At 46.1% G+C, this 21,115-nt stretch overlaps 1 protein-coding gene across 2 annotated transcripts in view; it reads left to right on the top strand.

The window, feature by feature from the left end:
• Positions 1 to 21,115, top strand: part of sano (CABIT domain-containing protein serrano) — a 141,502-nt gene that overhangs the window by 51,068 nt on the left and 69,319 nt on the right. For both annotated transcript variants that reach the window (XM_033475246.2, XM_076527751.1), the window contains exon 3: positions 18,656 to 20,520. In XM_033475246.2, coding sequence (XP_033331137.2) covers positions 18,827 to 20,520 — 1,694 coding nt within the window. In that variant the 5' untranslated portion in view covers positions 18,656 to 18,826. The remainder of the gene's footprint in view (positions 1 to 18,655; positions 20,521 to 21,115) is intronic.

Here is a 21,115-nt window from a genome sequence, read left to right as displayed (position 1 = left end):
TTTAAATTTATTTATATTATCCGTACAAACTTTTATTCGAAGAATTACCATAATCAATTACCATAATTACATTGTATAACCTCGATAATTTTTTTCACATTTTCCTCGAGTACAACATTTTTTATAAACTATACAACTCAATAGCGAATATCAAACTACGCGTCACAGTAATCGATTGAAACAGTTACAATTAACGCGGCCGCCTTATAACAGCGTGCGTCGTGTTTCCGCGCGAAAAAGCGGAGAATTTTCGTCTTACCATTGTGTTCAATCCAGAACTAACTCGCCGCGGAGCCGCGAATAATAAACGAAATAAATTGCCTCGGTTTTATGGAATTTTCGAGGCGGCCGGCAAAAAGCTTTCACGTTCCGCGATAATTTCGTAACAAAGAGTAGAACGCTGACGGGTCGCGTCGTACACGGGTGGTCGGAGGCACGGCGCGGCGTTACTATGTACAGGCGGTCATGCGCACGTGAATACGCACCCCATTGTCAGCCCATCGTCCTCGGCTCATAAGCAGTCGCACGTGCAGCGTGGAACAAAAACCCGGCTCCGACGAGGCAGCGCCGCAAAAACCAGGATGCTTTAACCTGCGTGACACGACCTGGCCCGCTGCAAAGAGAGTAAAAGGGAATGAGATACACCTCCCCCCCCCCCCCCCCCCCGGCACAAGGAGGCCTGTAAAAACACGAAAATTATTACGCGGACGAGACAGAACGTTGGAAAAATGGAAGACGAAGGCGCGAGTCGCGTCGGAGGTTCGCCGAGTGAACGCGGAGCGCTGTTGTACCGAGATCGGCGCGGCAGAGAAATAAGTTACGCGAGGAGTGGGGGCAGGCGACGCATGCGCGGCCGCCTCGCGCGGCGACGAACTCTCGCGTAGCGGCGAAGTCTGGCGCAGCGACGAAGTCTCGTGCAGCGACGATGCGTGTGCGGAAGTCTTGCGTAGCTGCGCATGCGCGGGAGTCTAGCGTAGCGGCGCATGCACTGTAATCTCGCGTGGCAACGCATGCGCCGGGAGTCTCGCACAGCGACGCGTAGCGGCGCATAGCGGCGCACAGCGTGGCGACGGGAAGTTTAACAGGTTAAAAATGATTATTTATTTATATATTCTGCATTCATATATTTCTATACGTACTAATAACCGAACTCCGATGTATCTCACGGCGAAAAGTCGACATTGGAGTATTTACAGTGAGCAATGAAAGGGGCCAACAATGCATTCTAGTTTTACAAAATTTCTTCGGATACATTGATAAATTAATATAAATTATATTTACACTGACGGTTCAACAAAAAGAGAATACATATTATGAAGAAATCGTAGAATCGTGTAAAATACAGATATAAAACGACATTTTATAAAGGTTTCCATTTGTCTCGGAAACCCGTCGAAGGGAAATGTTAAATACTAATCCGGTGATCAGGACCCGCGACATTAAACTGCGCACCCTGTCGCATGTCGGCGGAACGGCGGCGGCCATTTATTGGCGGGACTTAGCCGGCGCAATTACCCCGCAAAATAACCGCGGTTATTAATGCAGTGTCATTCGAAATAAGCGTCGGAATAAATCAATGCCGGCTTAACGAGGCGCTGACGCGTGACGGGGGGAGGTGGTTAAGGGTCGGCGATGCTCCTGGCCGCGACCACGCATCCTTAATGCGACCCAAATGCGGCGGCGACAACGCTGGAACTGTACCCGAGCTATGTCTCGATTTAACTTTTGATTCCCGCGGTCCGATTCAAGATGGCGGATCAGCCGGATAAATCGGTTGTCCACTGTTTCGCTGTTCTAATTCGACGCTGAGACATTTGAAAAAGGAAAAGGTGATTTGGTGACGTGTTCTAATATTTTGTAACAAATAGTATTATTTTATATATTTATTTATTTATTTTATTATGTATTTTATTATATTCATTTATATTTGTTTTAGTATATATTTTATTTTATTTATTTATATTTATTTCATTTTGTTCAATATACATTGGTACAAAATTTCGTGAAAAAATAAATAAAATGAATAATAAATAATAATAATAATATATATATAATAAAATAGTAGAATAAAAATGAATGAAAATAATATTCTATTATTTTCGAAGACCAAATAAATTGATAAATTCTGATTAGGAAAATAAAATTAAAAATGCGTGAAATTAACATGAAATAATAAAAAAAATTCGATATAAGTGTATGATTTCGGTCAGAAAATATTTTTTACCGCGCTGCGAATGCTCTCTTGTGCGCCGCTCGACGCTGCTCGACCCGGCGTTGAAGTCTCCGAGCTTACCGGGCATTCAAGTCACCAGGCTACCTCGCCTAACCGCGCGTTCGAGTCTCCGCGATGCACCTAATCGAGCTGCTGCTATAGCTGAACCAAATGTTCAAAACTCGACTACTCTGTTCTAGATTATTTTATTCGCTCAATATATTATTGTTATTGTTATTGTTATTGATTTTGCTGATTTTCAGTTGATTTAAAACGGTAGAACGTTCTTTTGTTTATTGTTTCTTCGATTTATGATTTATGAATTCAATTTCGATTCAATATAATTGAATTCAATTTCGATTCAATATAATTGAATTCAATTTCGATTCAATATAATTGAATTCAATTTTCGATTCAATATAATTGAATTCAATTTCGATTCAATTTAATTGAATTCAATTTCGATTCAATACAATTGAATTCAATTTCGATTCAATATAATTGAATTCAATTTCGATTCAATATAATTGAATTCAATTTCGATTCAATATAATTGAATTCAATTTCGATTCAATATAATTGAATTCAATTTCGATTCAATTTAATTGAATTCAATTTCGATTCAATATAATTGAATTCAATTTCGATTAATTTTAATTGAACTAAATTTCAGTTAATTTTAATTGAACTAAATTTCAGTTAATCTTAATTGAACTAAATTTCGGTCAATTTTAATCGAATTGAATTTCAATTAAGTTCTCATCAAATGATAATTACCTTTTAGTTAACGAAGCAAGCCTCTCTCGGGTTCTAATTTTTTCAGAACAATATAAATAAACATATCGAACATCGTTTACTTTCTTCTCAATCAAAAGTGAAATCGATTTTTCGATTTTCGTCGATCGGACGGCGCCGATGCGCTACGGTTCCGGCGGAGTGTTAACCAGACGTTAACAATCGACGGTATTAAATTCCCCGGCCGTTCGATCGATCGACGGTTGCATCTGGCTGGTAGCTTGCACAATTGGAAAGGCTGTCAGCGTCCGTGTACCGGGGAACGATGATTCTGCGGTCACTCGTCGGGGGCCTTCGCCGCTGGCACGGTAGCTGCTTTCCTACTAGGCTTTCCAAGCCGGGCTTTGTACTTCTATTAGCGAGCGCGCACGTGCGCCGCTACATAACTTATTGACAGTGACGGGGCAGGACGAAAGGGAAAGGGGGAGAGGACGAGCGGCCGGACAGAGACAGAGTGAAAGACCGCGGAGGAGTGGGGGAAGAGGGAAGACGTTCCCTGAACCGTGGAGAAAACGAAGAAAGAGGATGCTCCCTGAACCGAGGAGAAAACAGGGAGACAAGATAGCTATTCGTTTTAGCGTTATTTTTAGATCATTAATCATTAATTATTGCTTTGATAAAAAAATCGACGTAAACTGTCGCTATCATCTATCCTCAAATATTATTTACTAACACAGTATTTAGCGCATAGTTTTTTTACTATGCGTGTACATAGTGTATATAATTATTAAAAAATAATTAAAAAATTGCCCAATTAAAGAATTACTTGTTTCAATGTAATAACATTTAAAATTATTTAATCTACACTTGCCCAACAAGTAGTAACCTTCTTCCTCACAACAAAAACGTCGACAAGTTCGGTTTTCATTTATCTTTTTTTTTTTGAAGATTGCGCAGTTCTACGGAAAATCTGAGAAAAATTGAGCGCACTGTTTGCGATAGTACCTTATCGGGGAATTAATTTCAGAGAGATAAGCACAGCTTGCAACCGCAAAATCTGAAAAAATCATACAATATGCGGCTCGTGGTCCGAAATAAGTCACATTTTTTTCAAAATTGGGGGAGAAGCACCCAAATCTAGTTGAGATTTTCTTGGTCAGCTATCGAACGGTATAGTACTCGTTAAAAAACCTCTAAGAGCGATTTTGACCATTTTAATCGGTAAGGCCCTTTAATTTGAAAAACTTATACAAAATTTTTCTCGAATAAAGAATGCGAAAATAAGAATAAAAAAATAGAATAAAAAGGGCATAAAAGAAGTCTTCCGGGAAGAATAAAAAAAATGTTTCAGGTCGAAAGAATGAACAAATAGAAGAATAAAAAATTTCGAGGTCGGTCATCCGTCGGGAGGACGTGGGATCGTTCGATGCCGGGACGGGGAAGGTGGGGGGTGGGTCGGATGCGAGACAGGTGGTGCGAGACGACGCCGGCTGATTCGTGATGGACGACGTGCGACCACTTTTTAAACTCGTGCCACCTTCCAATTAGCAATTATTGAGACGTTTCGGGGATCGCCGCGGAATCTTAAGAAGGACACGTAGCCCGGTCGGTGCCCGGTCACGCGAAAAACTGCCGGCATCGGCTCCGTTTAATTGCACGCAACCGTCGCTCCAATTACCGGCTCTTTACTCCTCTCGGTACCCTCGTTCATCCGGAGAGACTCCGAGGTCCGACCTTCGAAAATTCGAGATATACTGGGTGCCCTAAAATTATGCTATTTCCAGGAAATAGGGGGGTTCTTGAGATCATTTCGAGTAACTTTTTTCTTTGCGAAAATTTCATCCGCGGCCTCGTTTATGAGTTATTAACAAAAGAACAGTGACCAATCAGAGGCGAGAGCTCGGCTGACGCGCGGCGGCCCAGCCAACGAGCGCTCGAGGCCCAGTACTACTGATTGGCCCGGCCGCCTAGCGCCTAGACGCGCTCGCCTCTCATTGGTCGCTGTTTTCCGTTGATAACTCGTTAACGGTGCCTCGGAGAAAATTTTTGTAAAGGAAAAAGTTACTCGAAATGACCTCAAGAATCCCCCGTTTCCCGGAAGTAACATAATTATAATGTAATATATAATATAACAATATTTAAATATATATTATATTTATATAATATATAAGAAAGCTTCCGATTTTTAACTTTTCCATCGAAATCTGTAACGATAAGAATTTAAAAAATGCATACTACGATTCAAAGGTATTATTGTAACGTTTCAAAGGATAACCAGAGATATTTGTCCCCGACTGTACTCGAGAACCAAAGCAATCGGAGGCGGACTCGTAAAGCGAATCGAATGAACGAGGAATTACCAGAAACTGAGAACGCTCCGATGAAATCTGAAACGAACACTGCGATCGGAATCGTTCGAGACATTTTTCCTCGGTCCGCGGACTAACAGGTAAATAGATCCGACGCTAACGACCTGTCGTCGCTATCAGCGAGTCATTGGTAGGCCAATAATTACAGAAGAGCACGGCGGAAGTGTCCAGCGGACCGTGTTGAAGAAAGATTACGCGAAACGGGCGCCGGCTAACCGACTCCGGTAATGAGGTGTCTACCCTGAAAAGCGGACGTCGTCACGCCGCCGCGTCTTCGCGTCGCGTCTCGTCGCGTCGCGTCGCGCCGCGTCCTGTGCGCGTCGCACAGTGGTCCGGCGGAGCAACATACGTGGTCAAAATTATTTTTCAGCGTTGTTTCAAGGTTCAAGGTTATGGTATAATAGTACGTTGAATTCCTCTCGACACCGGCTAGAATATTATCGAGTCGAAGATATGTATTGATGTTTCAAAAATCGAGGTGACCAGCGTTTTCTATGAAAAGGAAACTTGCTTCCGCAAGTGTTTATATTCTAGCTTGTAGAAAAGTGAATACCGAGCAACTTTTGTTCGAAACATTTTTCTGCCAGATCATCGGATACGCTTGGAAAACCGTGGTTTGTTTTGGAATTGGATACGAGCGTCGAGTGACTAAGCGCGGCCGCCGCTCCTCACTGTTTACGCAGTCACTGTTTGCGCATCTTGAGCTTCATTTTTCGGATACCGCTGAGCCGGCGGGCGGGGGGGGGGCAAAGGGATGCACTTGAAGTTGGTACGCTCTTGATAACGATTGAACAACATTTAATAACGTGAACACACTGAAAGTGGCATAACAGTATCATTAAGTTCTGTCAAACTCTTTACTGGATTGTGTTTCATATAATTATTTCTACCATGAATGCATAAAATCCACAGTCTAATAATAACATAATGCAAACTTGATGCGGTTTAATCCTTATAATTAAATGCTTATTTCAACTGAATGATCACTGCATAGTGTGTACTCGCATAAATAACATAATATAATACAATGTAATACAAATGTAACACAATGTAACACACTATGTAATACAATGTAATATAAATGTAACACAATGTAATACAATGTAATATAAATGTAATATAAATGTAATATAAATGTAATATAAATGTAATATAATGTAATATAAATGTAACACAATGTAACACATTGTAATATAAATGTAATACAATGTAATACAACGTAATACAACGTAATACGATGTAACACGATGTAACACGATGTAATAAAAATGCAACACAACGTAATACAAATGTAATACAATGTAATACAATGTAATATAAATGTAACACAATGTAATACAGTATTATAATACAATGCAATATTATTATACATATTGTAATATGTATAATATGTATAATAATATTGTAATATGTAATATTGTAATATGTATAATAATATAATATGAATCTCTGAATGTTTTTTCGTAAAACCGAATCGAAGAGGAACAATCGTTGAAACTACGAAAGTAGAAAAATTGTCTTTTGGCCATCGATCGCCGCTCCGGCAGACCGTCGCGCGCCGATTGGATCCGATGGGCTCGGAAAGCGGCCGGGTAAAAGGTTGAGAACCGCGGGCCGCCGCGTGTATGATGGATGAGCGAGCGGAGCGGTTCTTGCAAGGTCGGTGAAGGAAGTTATTACCGGTAAGGTGACGGCGAGAAGGCAGAGTGCGCAGCCGAAGCTAGTCAAAAGCCGGAAAAAAGGCAGAATGTCGAGCACGCGGGCCCCGAGAAGCTCCCTCTCAAAAGCTGGGCCCCCAACCCCCGGCGAAAGTAATTGGTTAATGAGCCCCGGCAATCTCGGGCCTCATCGGCCGGCCCGTTTTTCTTCCGTCCCGTTGAAAGCCGTTTCTTATTCGCGGGGACTGGATCGATCCACGCCGGATAGGTTTTGCTAAAACCGGGAGGATCTCGGCCGACGAAGTACAATCGCGAAAGAATCTGTAAAAATCGATGGGGATCGATTGTAACGTTTCCGTTCGATCTATTGAACCATTTTGGTCGATGGAATTGTATATGAATGTTCTATATATAGATTATAGACTGAGGATTTTTTTTATTCATTCATAGCAGTGCAGATTTTTTTCAAGTGTAGAGAAGACAGATATTGATTAAAGCTAATTGCATTTTTATCTTATTTTTAGAATGAGTAATTTTAGCTGATTTTAATAAAATTCGATTCTAGTTGATTTTAGTTAATTTCAATGAAATTCGATTCTAGTTAATTGTAGTTAATTTTAGTGAAATTCAATTACAGTTAATTTTAATGAAATTCAATTCTAGTTAATTACAGTTAATTGCAATGAAATTCAATTCTACTTAATTTCAATCAATGTGAATGAAATTCAATTCTAGTTAATTTCAGTTAATTTTAATGGAATTCAATTTCAGTTAATTTCAATTAATTTTAATGAGATTTTAGTTGATTTCAACGAAATTAAGTTTTAGTCAATTTTAAATGAATTAAATTTTAATCAATTGTAATGAAATTAAGTTTTAGTCAATTCTAGTTAAATTAAGTTTTAGTTAATTTCAATGATATCAAGTTTCATTCAATTCTAGAATTAAATTTTAGTTAATTCCATCAAAATTAAATTATACTTAATCGCAATGCAATTAGAAACCAACCAATCTAATCGCAGTAAAATTCTGCTTCCCTTTCTATTGTTATCACCATCGCGATAACTACAAATCGAAAGCCGCTTCACCGTCGAATCGATCCGATATAAATACCTCGACGGAATCGCCTAAAGCAGCGCATTTCGTCGGAGCTTTTTACCGAACTGCCCCGGATCTCGTTTCGCCGACTGTGTTCAACCAACTCCGGCACTCCGTGTACTCTCGAAAGTGGTTTTCGTTCTCGATGGCTCCATGACTCCATCGGAGACGGATTATAGCCGTCGTGAGTGCGGATGTTTATGCATAATCCGCGATTATCGGGGGACGGCGATACGTAAAAAGCCGGGGCAGGCAGGCGGTTATAATTTTATTCGCCCCTATTCATGATTTTATTGGCGTTCATAAAAATTTACGCGGGAACGGGTCGCATTAAACCGTTCGAAAGATCGTGATTTTACGGCATTTTGCTTATCAGGAAATGGTACGAACCGCAATAAACATCCCCCCGCGCGCGCGCGCGCGGCCTCGGTCTAATTACTACTAGCGTCGCCGGTGAAATTGCGGCGAACGGTGCCGCACTGGCCCTTGAAATTGATGCAATAAATGCCTATTTCTTCCCCCGGGGCACGGATCATTAGATCCGCCTGGGGGGGGGGGGGACGTCGTCGACCCACGCGAACGTCTTTCTTTCGCCGCGGACGGGAGGCCGCATTAGCAGAAACGAGCAGGTGGGTACGTCGCTGGCCGACCGGCCCGACGAAGGGGAAACCCGAGATCCGCCGTCGTGCATTCGCGCGGTGAAAAACCGATCCGCCGGCTGACTAATTGTATGCTATTAGCCGGCCGTATGCAAAATGCGAGCGCGCCGTTGCACTCGGTTGCACGCGAAACTATCGAATAATATATATATGTACAGGGTGTCCCGAAAATGTCTCGCAATCCGGAAATGGTAGGTTCCCGAGGTCATTCGAAGCAACTTTTTCCTTTGCGAAAATTTTCTCCGAGGCTTCGTTTACGAGTTATTGACGATAAAACACTGACCAATCAGAGGCGAGAGCTCGGCTGGCGCGCGGCGGCCCAGCCAACGAACGCACGGAGCCCAGTTCCGCTCATTGGCTCGGCCGGATTGCCTACTTTCGGATTGCGAGACACTTTTGGGACACCCTGCACATATAATATAATATAATAATAATAATCGCTAGATCTTTCTGCGAAATAAACATTGTCTATGCCGATTGCAGGAAGAACAGAGACGAAATAAAAGTAAATCGTTTATTCTAATAATTCTGTCAACTCGAAGACGACGCGACTCATGCCATTGAATTCTTCCCGTAATCTCGTATTTCAACTAATTTTACTTGCCCTTTACGCTGGACGCTGCACGCCGCTGTGCGGCGACTCTCCGCGCATGCGTCGCCGTACCTTACGCATGCATCGCCGCGCGCATGCGCCGGCCGGCGCAGTCGATTTCCTTGACCACGCTGGTCCTCCTGATCGCGGCTCCTAATGGTCCATATACAATGTAGCCATTCGATCATCAGTTCGCCGCGATAGCCGGTCAAACTAATGAACCGCCGATCCTTCTTCAACACGCTCGGATACGATCCAGGAATTTCGCGTCGTCGCGAATGATTTATAAGCCGCCAACCGTACCGAGTTGCGTAGCGTAGCGTCGCGTCGCCAGCGCGTTTGACGGAAAGCGAGAGACCGGGATAGCCGGCCGACACCTGGGCCGATCACCGGATCGTGATGGCGTGTCGCGTGACTCGAATGAGAAATGCGTCGCGTATCCCTGTTTTTGCGGCGACGCGCGCCGATAGTCCGCGGCGCTGACAGCGGCGAGATGAATTGTAGGTGTCCCGGCGTTTCCGTACGAAATTGAGACGTTGCTCGGGGCGTTACCCCCTCTACCGAAGACCCCGGAGTCCGTGGTTGCCAGGCTGGCGGATCTGCGAGCTTGCGGATCTCTACCCGGTTGGCGTATTACCGCTGTAACTTGACTATAATTTAATTTTATCACTTACTTTCTCTGCTTACTATTTATTTAACTCGTTAGCCCCATGCCGCGCGCTTTAACGAGTCCAATTCGTGATGCAGATTTCTATGCAAGAATCTGTTAATTAACGAATATTATTTCGTTCCTTTTAGAACGAATAAAATTTCGATTTCTTGTCGTTGGTAGTTAAAACAATTCATTAAACGTGGACACGCGATAAATGTCAATTGGAATTTTATCTTCGTTGGAACGATTATAATTGAAAAACTTTTAATCGTTGTGACTGTCGCCGACGATGTAAGATTTAAGAAATTATATTCTTTTGTGTGGATAAGTTTTAAATAATTTGGCATCGATTACCAATAAAATTTTGAAAATGATACTCTTCTGTATAAATAAATTTTAAATAATTCGATCACCGGTGACCGACGATATTTACCATTTAAGAAATGCTATTCCTCTATATAAATAAAATAAATTTTCCCTATTTTTACTATGTGCAAAGTTCATCTTCGCATCACGACCAAAAGAAATTGCTTCTCAGACTATCATAATCAGCGCATCATTATCTATAGTAATTTTACTTCATAATTCTCTATTATTTTAGTTAACATTCTATTATAATATATCAACAAATAAAAGACATTGCCTAATTGGGAAAAATACTCTCCATAAAATCCCCCAGAAAACTACAGATCGTTACGTATTTTTCTTATGATTTTTATATATTTCACGTCTAAACAAACTAAAATAAACAGTTAATAATATTAATGTTTACTCTCTAATATTCACTCTTACCAAGGTAAATTATAGTCCTTATGACTTACGGACCTCCGTAAGGGTCAAAGCGTCGAGAGTTCGAGCCGCTGTAAGTGTCAACAGCGGCCTAGATCCGAGCGTCCTTGAGTCATTAGCGGCAGGATAGCGCGGCCGTGCTATCGGTCGCGCAGCATCGCCAGATATCAATCTAGATTCCTCGGCGGTGCGCGCACGCGGGCCAGCGTTTCCCTCCGGTCAAAGCTCCTCGGACAGCGACGCCGGTAGCCGCGCGGCAAACGGCAGCAACCGCCAGCAACGGCGATAGATTGCGAAAGGTAGCAGAGGCGAGCTGCTGCCCCAACGCGGCCCGCGAACGGTTCGCATAGTTGCACGTCACAGTTGCCGGCATACGTGCCCACCCGTAATTAGATTAATACACCGCGAAATTGGATTGCGAAACCGATGCGGACCGGCCGGATACGACAAGTTTTTCGTGAGAACGCCAACAGGGTTAATTAAGCCCCGACAGCTCGGGTGCAAACGGCTTCTGTCTCGTCACGTATCCGCGACCGGCCGCGAGGGACGCTGGGAACTCGTCCGGCTAACCCCCTTTCGCTGCTTATCGACCGTACAGATTATGTTCAGAATTTACGGTGGTACGCTTCCCTTCGAAGAAAATTCTTTTTCTCGCGAAATTCACGTTTGGAAAGAAAACTGGACAATTTGGGATGAGCAGAGGCGATTGTTTCTGTAAAATGAGTCGCGAGCCTCGAGTAATCGTATTTGCCTCTTCCCAAATTGTTCAATTTCGTTTAAAAGCTGATGGAAAATCAGATAGAATTGACTCTATTCTGTTTAATTATATTTCTAATTGTTTTATTTCAGTAATTTTAATCAATTGAAAATATTGCAACAGTATTATTAAATTCTTCTCGCGCCTTCGCAATTTTATATTTCAGCCAATCATATTTTCAATAAATGCACAAAGAACCGTTATGTAATCGTTATTGTAGTATAAAAACATAATAACGTAAAATAGCAATTATGCAGAATAAAAATGTTCAAAGACGATCGCAAGAAACAGGAATCGTATAAGGCTAAATGCTTTCTTTCAGTAATTTTAATTAATTGAAAATGTTACAATATTATCACTGAGATCATCTAAATCGATTCAAAAATAATTCTTAAAAACGATTCTGAAAAATAATGCTTATCTTACCTTGCCTTCCGCGTCCAATTTTCTCCCGGAACTTAACCTAGATTGGCAAATAAACTTAACCTAAAGTAGCAGACACAACTGTTTGGCAAACGCTGGCCAAATGGACGCGGCTCCCGAAGCAAGGCCAATGGTCCGCAGAGCAATCTGGCAGCAGCACGGTCGAACTAACATCGGTCCGGTAGACCGTGGACAATGAGAAAGCTCGGGAGGGCTGTGCGTAAAAGTTCGGAAAGCATCGCGGCGCGAAACAATCTCCGCGGCTCGTCTCGATAGCGCGGAGAGCAGCTATCGACGCCGTTCGATCCGGACGATATATGTATGTATATACGCGAGAGCAACGCTGCCGCGGCGAACAAGCCGCCCACGAATAGACGAACGTGTGTCGCAACTCGGAACGCACAACGGCGCGGCGTCTCCCCGCGTGTCCCTCTCCCCTCCGCCTTTCCTCGTCCGTCTCTCGCTCTGTCCTTCCCTCTTTCTCGTCGTTGTTGCTCGCGTCGGCTGATTTATCGACATGCCCTCGAATTATATGCTGCAGCTCCGGGCAGCTTTCACCGTGGCTCCGCGCGGTACACGGCTACCACGTCGCCGACGTCTCTACGATCCTTTTGTTTCGTCGAGTCGATTTCGACACCGGCCACCGCCGCGACACTGTCCTTGCCTCTCCCCGCTCCGCCGCTCCCCGCGCGGCCCCGCGCCGGCGCACTGGTCCGACGATGCAGCGGCGCGCGGACAAAAGTCGATTTTGAAACTTTTATATTTTGAAGGATTGTTTTTACGATTGTTTTCAATCTCGGAGATTCAAAATCGAACTAATTAGCTCGTATAGACGGTGCTGCAACGAGTAGACCGTGGATCTTGGTGCAAAATAAAAATGTTCACTTCTTATTTAATCATTTTAATAGATTAAAATAATTTTTCAAATTCTTTTAGCAAATAGAAACTATATCAATCTCGATCTTTCTTGAATCATTTTAATAAATTGAAATTGATGCTTTTAACTGATGTTTAAAAAATTGATATTTTTAAATTTTTATATTCTATTAAATAATAGAAACTGTACGCCAAGCTTACCCTTTCTTTAATCATTTTAATGGATTGAAACTTATACGTTGATACTTTTAAAATTGTTTTAAATCGGATTTGCAACAATTCTTCATTGTACGCATAAACATTGAAATACATAAAACAATTTAAACTTTAGGAAGATTTGCAGAAAAGCTGTTGAAAGTTGTTCAGATTCAATTCGATTCAATTTGTTACTAAGGGCGTATGAAAAATGAAGCTCAAGGCGAGTTCCGACACATTTCCGCCGATCTGGCAGAAAAATGTTTCCAACAAAAGTTGTTCGGTATTCTATTTTCTACAAATTACAATATAAAAACTTGCTGAAACAAGTTCTTTTCCCTAAAAACTGCTGGTCACCTCGATCTTTGAACCATTAATATATATATTTGACTCGATAATATTGTAGCTGGTGTCGTGACGAATTCAACGACCTATTGCACTATAACCTAAAACCTCGAGACAATGCTAAAAAATAATTTTGGCCGCGTACGCCGTTTCGCCAGACCACTGTGCGTCGCCTCGCGCCGATAATCGCGGCGCGTATCGATACGCGTAACGACAACCGGGGCCTCTGACCCCCCCTCCGCCTCTCCTCACCGCCCCACCCCGCTCCCTTCGCAAGCCGGGGGCTCGTTGTGTCGCCTTTATCGCGACTGGAACGCTACTCCGGCCGGGAATGCGCCACCGTCTGCAAAAATCGCGGGGAACGCGATCCGATCGCGATCGAGGGAGGGACACACACGCAGTGATTTACGCGAACGCGATCCCTCGGTTTTAATCGGCCCCTCCGTCCAACCCGCCGACCCCTCGCCTGACCTGGCTCTACAGGCCCCGCCCGACCCCGGAATCCGATTCGGTGACCCTCGCCCCACGCTTTCAGAACTTTTTGTTTAACCCGTCGCGCTGTATTGCGGCATTTTCCGGCAAGAAAAGCAATTGTTCAATTATTACTTTCGAAAGAACGTAATGTGATCCGTAACAAATTAAACGGTTAGCTGTGGCGCCTCCTTGTCAGAGCGCGCACTTATACAGGGTGTCCGAAAAGAATAGCCAATCAGCGGAGCTGGACCGCGCGAGGCGACCGAGCCAATCAGCGGAACTGGACTTCGACCGCACGAGGCGGCCGAGCCAATGGAGCGGAACTGGGCTTCGCGCGCTCGTTGGCTGGACCGCCGCGCGTCAGCCGACTCTCTCGCCTCTCATTGGTCACTGTTCTTTCGTTAATAACACGTGAACGATGCCTCGCAGAACATTTCTGTAAAGGAAAAAGTTACTTCGAACGACCTCAGGAATCCGTTGCTGTTAAAATGTCGGCTCAAAAAGACGGTGTTATTTTATAAAATTAACAACTCTATTATACTGATATTTACTTATTCGCTTAACATTAACATATACTGCGTACATAATAAACGAAAAACCCAGGAAAAAGCGAATGCTTGTAAAAGTTAACGATACATAATCAAATACAGCTAACTGGTTAATTTCAAAAAATTAATCCTTACGCTATACATCATAATTTATTAATTTTATTAAACGACGTCGGAGAAGTAATTTCAATTCGCGAATAAAATTAATCATCGACTAAAATACTTGAATGTCACGAAATTTTTCAGGGCAAAGGTTAAGTCAACTTCGAAGCTACACGAACTAAAAAAAGTAAAATCGATTCGAATAATCGTATCTCCTCTTCCAAAATTCTCCACTTTCGTTCACAAGCCGTGGGACAATCGGAGAGAATTTACCGTGCTTCCCGACGGCGTCCGCGCGTCATAGGCGTAGAGCCGAACGATCCGAGCGACGGGAGCTCCCTCTGCCGGGGGGAGCAGAGGAAGGGGGCGGCGTTGTATCTCGAAGCCCGGTTACCTAACGAGCGCACACCCGGCGCCCGGAGTCCACGTAAATGGGCGGTGCCGCCGATTGTTTCGGATTTCTCCAAAGCGTATATCACGTCGGAGGAAAGTAACGATCGTGACTCGGCCATCGAGCATCGAGCATCGCGGCGCGGCGGCCCGCATTAAACGATTCCCCCGGACGAATTGCTTCACGGTTATGCCGATCGGCACGGAAATTCCGCAACGTCGGTTATTCCGTAACGCGGTTCTTGGGAACAGCGCCCTCCTCCCCCCCCCCCTTCATAACTATCTCCACGGCGGAGCCTGGACGCTTCCGTGTTACCTCCGGCGCAGAGGAGGTCTATGTATACTAACCGTATCGGATATCGTCCGGACGATTATATAAATCGCGGTCGCTTCGTCGCTTGCCACCGACTCCAATCGATCGTTTCACGCCCGCGATTAACAGCAATTTCTCCCGGAAACGCCAAATTTCGGGCTGCCGTGAATTTCCCCCGGGCTAGTTCTCGACGCCTATGGGATTTACGAAATAAGAACTTGCATGTTGCTAGAACGAGACTGAAAAAACATTCGACGCTCCGCGACGCTCGCATTCGCACGTATATACAGGGTGTTCCGAAAATGTATCTCTTGTAATCCGGAAATAGGAGGTTCCTGAGGTGATTTGAAGCAACTTTTTCCTTTACGAAAATTTTCTCCGAGGCTTCGTTTACGAGTTATTAACGAAAAAACACTGACCAATAAGAGGCGAGCTCGGCTGGCGCGCGGCGGCCCAGCGAACGAGTGCGTGGAGCCCGGTTCCGCTCATTGGCTCGGCCGTCTCGCGTCAAATGATCTCGCCTCTGATTGGTCACTGTTTTTCGATATTTCAATAAACTGAGAAGAAGACAGCAACGTTACGAAATTTGTCTAATATCTTTACATATTAATAATATGTAATATTATTAATATGTTATATAGTATTATATAATATTATTATATAATATATTATTAATATTATATTATATTATATGTTATATTATATATTAATAATATGTAATATTATTATACATATTATGTAATAATATGTAATATTATTAATATATATAGTAATATACTGATCCCTTCAGTCACTCTAACCCCAAACGCATAAAATTCTCATTATCATCGTCGCACACTAAAAACCATAAATGCACATATTACTGAAATCTAAAAAAAAAAATGCCGCGATTCGGACAGCGATCGCGTCGACTCGTCCATCGGCTGATAAATTAGCTGTCTAATATCCTACTATTTACCTCGAGCAGCGAGAGAGCTCACGAATAAAATGTAACCGCGCGTTAACGTGTGTTCGCCGGGGCTGGGAAGGGCAACGCGGCGCGGTAAAAAGGCGAGGAGCGATGAGAATCCGTTGCGCAGGTGAGAGAGATGTCTCCTCCGGAGAGGCACGGGATCCCCGTTCCCATCGGCCGGGGACGAGCCGTGCCGGATCGGGCCGGGCCGGGCCCGTCGTGTATCAGATACAGCGCGATCCGTCTGTTCCCGTATCGCGTAATCGCCTTATCACGGTGGAACACGCACGCCGCGAAGGAACTTAACGGTTTCCTGCGTTCGATCAAAGCACCGTTCCCAGGCAAAAATTCCAATACAAATTTGCATCGAGCAGCGCCGCAGCGCCGGCCGCTAGAATCCGCCGTGAGAGCCGGCGCGCATGCGCGGAGACGCGGACGCTCGTTCGAGGATCGCGTCGAGGCTCAACGTCGCGACTTTTCCAGTCGAAATGCCTGCGAATTTTAGCAAGTTACCAGTCTGTTTCGTTCATTTAGATATTTCACGCTATAAGGAATAATCTAGTATCTTAAATATCAGTCGATTTACGGATAAAGAAGCGTGCTGTAATACCGATTGGAACACTGAGAGATCATCTTCGACAGCTCTAACCTCGAAAGTAACGTAACGCTGATATCTATAAATTGTTATGATTTGCGATCTTGTTCGTTCTGGTACATAACTATTACAGAGTTACATAGAGGGAAAGTATACTTTGTCCGAAACCGTGACTCATTGTCCGTCAAAAGATATTCCTTGCCAAACGTAAAGAATTTTTACACTTTTTCGTCTTTCATGAAATATTATACTTTTCATAGATAGAATACAATAATCTTAATTTAAGCTACTGTTTCTTAACGAGAAATATTGCCTCTTAATGTGAAAAGAAAAGCAAAGGAAAAAAATTAGGTAGGTTCGTCAGCACATTGCGAGGCAAAGAGGCATATTTTTTGCTGTCAAATCTAATGTTCAAAATATCCAACTTTAAATTGTCAATGATCAAGTGATCAATGTCTTACGATCACTTTTATTAATATTTTCATTTTCGAGGACATTTAACAAGCAATAAAAAATATTTGTCAAAAAGTCACTAAAATCTTCGACCCGGCCCGCTGTGCGTCGCAGAACGAGCCGGCGTACGGCGAAGCTGCCGGAGGAAAGCGGTGGACGAGGGGGGCGGGCAGTGGCGGCGGGGGACGAGCGTGTAGGAGAATGCGGGACAGAGAGGAGTGTGTCGAATAACTTCCTAGAGGCGCGCCTGTCACGACGCCCCGGGTCATTGGTCACCCCGGTCCCCTTATCTCGGGGCCAGCTGCGGGCCATCTTGAAGGCCCCTTTCAGACGGCTCGATTTTCACCGCGCGATTTCATTATCCCCTCGATATCCAGCCACGTTACACTCTGAATGGGCCTTTCACACGGCCGCGGCGATAAATTGCCCGGGGATCGTTAGAATGGGACGCGGGATCGGGGGAACGGACTTCCGTGTGGGCCCGCGGCCCAACGGGGACTCATCTCCGCCGATGATTCACCCGGCCGCGGTGACGCGACGCGCCTATTTTTTCCCCTTCCGCTCCGCGGTGGTGGGCGGTGGGTAGCACAGTAAATTCTCCACGATTGTCCCTCGGCTTGTAAGCAAATGTGGACAATTTGGGAGAAGGTGGATGCGATTGTTCGAGCCTCGCGGCACGAGCCTCACTTTTTCCTTAGCGAAAACGTAATCCGCATTAACGTAAAATACTGACCAATGAGAGCTGAGCTTGCTCGGCGCTAGGCTGCCGAGTCAACGAGCGCGCGAAGCCCAGTTCCGCTGATTGGCTCGGTCGCCTCGCGCGGTCGAAGACCAGTTCCGCTGATTGCCGCGGCTGGCGCTAGGCGGCCTCTCTACTCGCCTCTGATTGGTCAATATTTTTCGCTAATAACTCGCAAACGAAGCCGCCGATTGCATTTTCGCTAAGGAAAAAGTTACTTCAAATCACCTGAGGAATCTCTCTTTCCGAATGCCAGCATGATTATGTGACATATATACTACTATCTGTACATATACACTACACGGTGCACGACGTACCGAGCGTCCTAGGTTTATCTTCATAAAAATTGGAAACCGATAAAAAAGCAAAGTTTCTTCGCGCCTCTCCATGATATTGCCTTTATTATTGCGTCGCACTCGTAGACTGTCGAAGTAGCGCGCACCACTTTGCCGACCCACGTACACACAGCTTCCTTTTCAATATAAACAATACGACAGCCACATTTTGTACTCCCTAGTAATCTTCTCGATAATTTTGATCGAACAAAGCTCGGAATACTTACAAACCAACAGCGTCGTAAACGATCACGCGCATCAAGACGAGCAACCGTCGCGTCGTTCGGCATTCTTCGTGTTTACTCGGCGGCCCCCGTTGTCCGTGGCAACCAGCGACATCCGTCGACTGTCAAATTAAACTGACCGCATGGTATTTGTCTGTTTGGTTTCTTAGATGGAGCATAGAGGCACGGCGTGCGTGCAGCAGGATCGTCAGTAGCGAGGAGACATCGTACGGGGCCCTGGGCGGGCCCAGCGTAAGGTGACGGCGACGTGGGATCGTGATCGGGGTCGGGGTGCGCCGGGGCCTGCGGTCCGTTAGGGTGGACGGCGAATCAGCGCCGGGATGGCCGCGACGGACGGTCAGATCGTGGTCGCGGCGGCCCGGTGGGCCGAGGAGGCGACCTACCTTCGTGAATTCGTGTCGAAGTATCGGCTGCCAGCGGTGATCAAGATCACGAAGGGCCAGTACGGCGGGCTCGGCGTGCCGACGCTGCCGGCGCCCAGCTTGCAGAGCACCGCGTTGCTGGTGTCGGCGGGCCGCCGCCGTAAGATCGTCGCGCAGGCGGTGAAGATCAAGGAGGGCCGCCGCGTGGTCGGGGTCGGGCCGCGGCTGGCGATCCCGGACTCGTACGCCGGCTACTTCGAGATCCTGAGCGAAGAGGGCAGAGCGGTCCGCGGCATCGAGTCGGTCAGCGAGCTGTGCCGGCGGTGCCCGGAAGAGGGCGCGCTGGTGCGGGAGACGGTGCGCGGGATCGCCTGCCGAGTGGACGACGACACGGGTATAGTGGTGCCGGAGGGGACGCGGACGCTGGCCGCGGGGGAGACGATCGTGACGGCGGGCGAGGTGAGCCTGCCGGGCCGCGGCCGATTCCTGCGCTGCGTCGACTGCCGCGGCGACAGCGTGCTGCTCGGTATGGAACAACGCGGCCGGTTCAGCGCGTTGGCGCGCGAGGATAACATCAGCGGCGTGCACACCGCCCGGGCGTTGCTCAGCAAACGGCTGCCGTTGACGGTGCGGCTGGTACACGGCCAGCCACCCAGGGGACTGAAGTCGTCCTCCCAGTTCGTCCCGGAGCTCAGGCTGCTCTCGACCTTCGAGGAGGAGCACGTGTTCGCGCTGCCGCTGCAACGGGAGGGCGCGGCGGTGGCGCTTCCGCTCGCCGCACCCCTCAAATTGGTGAAAGCGCGGAACGAGGAGGCGCTGCGGTCGATGCAGGAGTTCACCAGGCTGGTGGACCGGGCCTCGCGGCTGGTCGCCGACGTCGCCGACCGGGCCCACGTGCTCGACGGCCGCCTCGGCGAGAGCAAGCCGTCCAGGCAGACCAGAAGCGGTACCGGCTTCCTCAGGCGGTCCTCCACCAACTCGGACAACGGGCCGAACCTGAACCATCACAGGAACAACGCCGGGCACCATCATCACCACCATCACTACCACAGCAACGGGCATCAGGCCTCATCGGGCCCGGGACACGCGGGCTACAGGGACGAGAACCGCGTGCCGCCGTCCGCCTGCACCGAGGAGTACGACGAGATCGATCAGATCTACGATTACGTGCGCGGCTTCGCGCCGCTGCCGAAGAGCGTCAGGTCCCCGTACGAGAGCCCCCTGCCGGCGAACCAGGGCCCCAGCCCGCCCCTGACCCCGGTCACCGTCACCGTCGCGCCGCTCCTCGACGACAGACCAGAGCCGCCGCCCATCGAGACCATACCGACCAAGAAGATCCAGGCGGAGAAGAGGACGAGGCGCGCGGTCAAAGAGGCGCCCCAGCCGAGGGCCGAGAAGCCGCCGCTCGCCAAGCTCTACGTGAAGAACAGCGGCACACAGAGGGGCCGTCCGCTGATGAGGCAGAAGAGCGCCTCGCCTCTGAAGGAGATGCCGCCCGGTTACAAGGGCGGCTCGCCGTTATTCAACATACGGTACAAGAGCCTGACCAATCTGCAGCAGGCCATGGAGCTGGACGGCACGCTGGACTCCAGCCATTCCGGGGGCAGGACGTCGGGGGACTCTGGTGCTGGCGCTAAGCTGCCGGAAAAAAGGTATATTTGCTGTTGCTGTTGCTGTTGTTGTTGTTGTTGTTGATTTTCTAGCGTCGTTTGATTCGCTTTGATACGCGAGGCAAAACAGGTGGTAAGATCCGGGCCATGTTTGTAGAAACGTCGAGGTTATTGTTAAGGTTATGTGTTATTACCCGGTAGGTCCGATAAGAGATATCTGGCTAATGGTATTGTTCGGCTGACCTTAAGGAATCGATTTGGTATCGACATGTAAGAACGCATGTTTTCTTCTTAAATATCAAAATCAAAGAATCGATGCGGAAACCACGAACCATAATGACGACGCTGCCTGGTTATCCGCCATCTTGGTGCTGCGAAACTTGTGTCGCGCTCTATAGTTGAATTGGAGTATTAAGAGTACTGGCAGACAAGTTTTAGGTTATTCTGGAGTTAGTTATTTTACATTAACGCAAAATTTAGCATTTGAATTGAATTGAATTAGAATTGAATTGAATTAGAATTGAACCAAACGTAGACACTGTCCTTATGGCCCGTGGTAAAAACAGCTTTCATAAAAATGGCCATAAATAGGAAAACAGAATCGTGTATAAATGGCAGGATCCGCGCATTATTCGCG

The sequence above is a fragment of the Megalopta genalis genome, unplaced genomic scaffold (genome assembly GCF_051020955.1).
Source record: "Megalopta genalis isolate 19385.01 unplaced genomic scaffold, iyMegGena1_principal scaffold0037, whole genome shotgun sequence".
In the NCBI taxonomy this organism is placed as follows: Eukaryota; Metazoa; Arthropoda; class Insecta; order Hymenoptera; family Halictidae; genus Megalopta; species Megalopta genalis.
This window is presented reverse-complemented; position numbering and strand designations above follow the sequence as displayed.